The 3349-nt window shown below is 35.9% G+C and overlaps 1 protein-coding gene across 1 annotated transcript in view; it reads right to left on the bottom strand.

Moving 5' to 3' along the window:
• The window catches only part of LOC118736623 (neurotrimin), a 63133-nt gene extending 60365 nt beyond the window's left edge, over positions 1-2768 (bottom strand). The window contains exon 1 of the mRNA XM_036466671.1: positions 2590-2768. Coding sequence (XP_036322564.1) covers positions 2590-2668 — 79 coding nt within the window. The 5' untranslated portion in view covers positions 2669-2768. The remainder of the gene's footprint in view (positions 1-2589) is intronic.
• Between the last annotated feature and the right edge of the window lie 581 nt (positions 2769-3349).

The following is a 3349-nucleotide window of genomic DNA, read 5'->3' as shown; positions in this document are numbered from 1 at the left end:
CAAGCAGTTAGATCCTTTCAGAAACGGTGCATTTTCAGTTTTCCTTGCCTCCTGCATCAAAAACTAATTTTTCATAAAAAGTGGACTTAGCAACATTTCACTCTAAGCTAGCGAAATGCTTTTTCTACAAATTTCAGAGCTTTTACTCGATTTGTTCAAATAAATTTAAGTGAAAGGTATGAAGTTTTAAGAAAAAGCAATTGCTTAGTGTTTGTGCATACGGCGCGTTATGTAATGTTTTGAAAACCTATATAGCACTTCCTTGCCCTTGCATCGTTAAAACTATTTTTGTGAATGATCTTTCTTTATCTTTTAGGGTGTACATTTAATATAAAATTCAGAGTTATTCATTTCGGTTTATGATATGTATAGGTTTCGAACCATTATATCTCATTGATCTGCAAGCTCAATATAGTCCTCAAAATATCAAAGTCGCAAGTTTCGGTTGATGGTTTCATCGGCACAGCTATTCTTCACATTTTGAACGCAGTAATAAGTTACTTGAACATGGCTGCCGATAAAACAGGTATTATTTATCTAATTGCCTATATAGTTGCCTATTTTTAACTATTGTATCAAGTTTGCCACACTTAAACTTTCAATGTACTATAAAGCTAGATTTTCGCAAGCTAAAACCTTCCTGACTTTTAATTATTCATTGAGTTTTGCAGTCATAAAAGTTCCATACATATGTATGTGTAGTACAACAGTGTAAATATTGTGAACTTTGAAATGGCGGGTTCCAGTCCTAACCAAATTTTAGATATTTTGAGCAATACCGCGGTGGAGGATTCTGAAGGTCCGGAATCTGAGCTTAATGAACCAAATCCTGAAAGCGAGGATGCACTTCAGCACCACACAGATTAAAAATATAGTGTATCAATTTTGGCACAACGGCTTTCTAGGTAGGTCAAACGACCTGGTCGTTCTAATATTAAATGTATTTTATTTATTGAAGTAACAATAAAGGTAACCAAATAATGTACATATTTGTTTGTAACATTTTTAGTTTTGAAGTTATACAGAAGAAAATGTTCAAGGCACCTTTATATTCTATAGGACACCATCACCTTACGAGTCTTTTTATTTTTATTTTGTTTTGTTTTGGCATAATAAACCATATTAAACAATTTTTATTGAGCTTCAGGCCATTTTATGTTATTATTATTATTTTTGTTTGAAAAGTTTTTGTGAAAAAAAACAACAATAGTTTATAAATGGTAGAAGTTATATCTGCTATATTGCTATATCTCCTTAGCAAACTTCTTCACTGGGACTCGACACAGCGACCCCAGCATACAAAGCCAATGGTCTACCAACTGCGCTAAGTTCGCCTTATAAACTGTTGTTGCTTTTTCCACTTATTTCTTATGCCAACCCAACCACAATAAAGGGCAGTCATTATGCTGCTTTTTAGAGGCGGTTTTTTTAGTTAATTGTGGACAAATGACACTAGAAAGTTTTTCTGACAAACAATTACTTATTGTCACAGTTGTCGGAACGACGAGGAAATCGAGATGACTAATTCCTCGGACAAATGGGTTCCCTGCACTTGACCACAGATACATATATTCGTGCACAGACGGTTCAAGAAACAGTTCAGGTGCTAGTATCTCTGAACCTGGCACCAAACTTGAAATTCCCATGGGCGATAGCCTACGGTGTTTCCGGCTGAAATATGCGAAATCTTAAACTTAAAATTAAACCTTTAAAGGGTTTGAAAGCCGCCTTACTAGTTATCTATCACTTCCACAAGACGGTGAGATCCAAGCTGTTTCGAGACTGTTTTGACAAACAACACATTTTTGCAGCCAAAAACACGGTAACACTGTTCTGGGTACCAGGCCATTGGGGAATCGAAGGAAATGAGGTCGCCGATGAGTTCGCTTACGAGAAGGATAGCTAACTGCACTTTCGTGGTCTGAACCAAACTGGGCTCTCGGTTGATTCTCTTCGAGAGCCATAAATACTGAGTGGGTAGACTCTTAATGCCGGGCCAGGCTCTACGGCTATCGCTTCAATACAAATGATATTAAATTAGAAAATAGAAATTACATCAGGCTACTTTCTGGGTGCCTGACTGGTCACAACCGACTGCGGTTCCACTTGCACCGAGTAGGTGTGATCACAGGGTCGGAATGCCGGCTCTGCCTTAAAGACGGTGAAACTTCAGAACATATTCTTTGTTGCTGTCCGACTTTGGCCAGACAAAGATTAAACCATTAAAAAGCTCCAATGGTCTAACCCTTTGTTATAATGAATTCATTAGGGAAGCCGAAGATATCTTGAACATACTGGGTTAGGTACTCGCTCTTTAAGAGATAGAAAAGCTCTAAGAGATAGAAAGATCGCGGTGTCTCTTGTTCTGTTTAACCCAAGCATCAACTAACTAACTAAATTCGCCAAAATATTACTATTTGAAAATAAAGGTCGGGTTGTTACCGCACGTGTGCAGAAAAGGCGATGGTGAATAAGAACATCTGTAGATCTTGAAACCATTAAATTACGTCTTAGCTTTGACCTTAGTTCCGCAATAATTTATAATTTTCACTAAACATTCCTAATTTTGTTTCAAAAAATAGCACTTACAGTTATTTAATTCCGATATTGTGGACAGTGACAAATAAACGAATTGATTAAACACAATTAAAACAACCCATAGTTTCATATTGCCGCAGGGAAACAGCTAACACAACCACATTAATGAAGTAAAATCCTCAAGACACTTAGAATTTTTTTTGTATACAATTGAGGTAAAACGCACACGATTTGAAAATATGACCGCCAGCGTATAAAGTCCTTAGAAGACTGCGGCTTTTAGCGGACAGCAAGTGCCATGAGGCATACATACGTCTTGGCAATTTAACTTTTCTTTGTTAGTTTTTTTGGCGCTCTGTCGCCAGCCACTGATTACTGCCACAAAGTGTTTGAAATCAAAATTCAAATGTGCTTGTATGCTATAATAATTTCAACACCTTTGTAGAGGCATGTAAATGTGTATGTATGTATATATGTACAATACCCTGCAGAAAAAAGATTATCATTTGATAAAAAATTACTCACTTTTAGTTAGCTTGTAGATTTCGATCAAATATATAAATTTTAGTTGGTTACAAAAAGATAACTTGAAACTAGTTGTAAAGTAATGCAGGAGTCTCGCAGACGTCATCGGGAGTTTGTTTTCTTTAACCAAGTTTCTATTTAAACATCCTCATACAAATTTTATTTTGAATAAACATTTTTCTGCAGTCCACAAATACTTTTTCGAATTCAGGACAAATAAAATGAAGGTCGAAATTTTATAAGTATTATTTAGGGACGTTTGTTTAAAATCTCCAACAGAAAAATT

Source organism: Rhagoletis pomonella, unplaced genomic scaffold (genome assembly GCF_013731165.1).
Source record: "Rhagoletis pomonella isolate Grant_MI unplaced genomic scaffold, Rhpom_1.0 Rhpom_scaffold_00003, whole genome shotgun sequence".
Lineage (NCBI taxonomy): Eukaryota > Metazoa > Arthropoda > Insecta > Diptera > Tephritidae > Rhagoletis > Rhagoletis pomonella.
The sequence above is the reverse complement of the archived record's forward strand: the minus strand, read 5'-3'. Positions and strand labels throughout refer to the sequence as shown.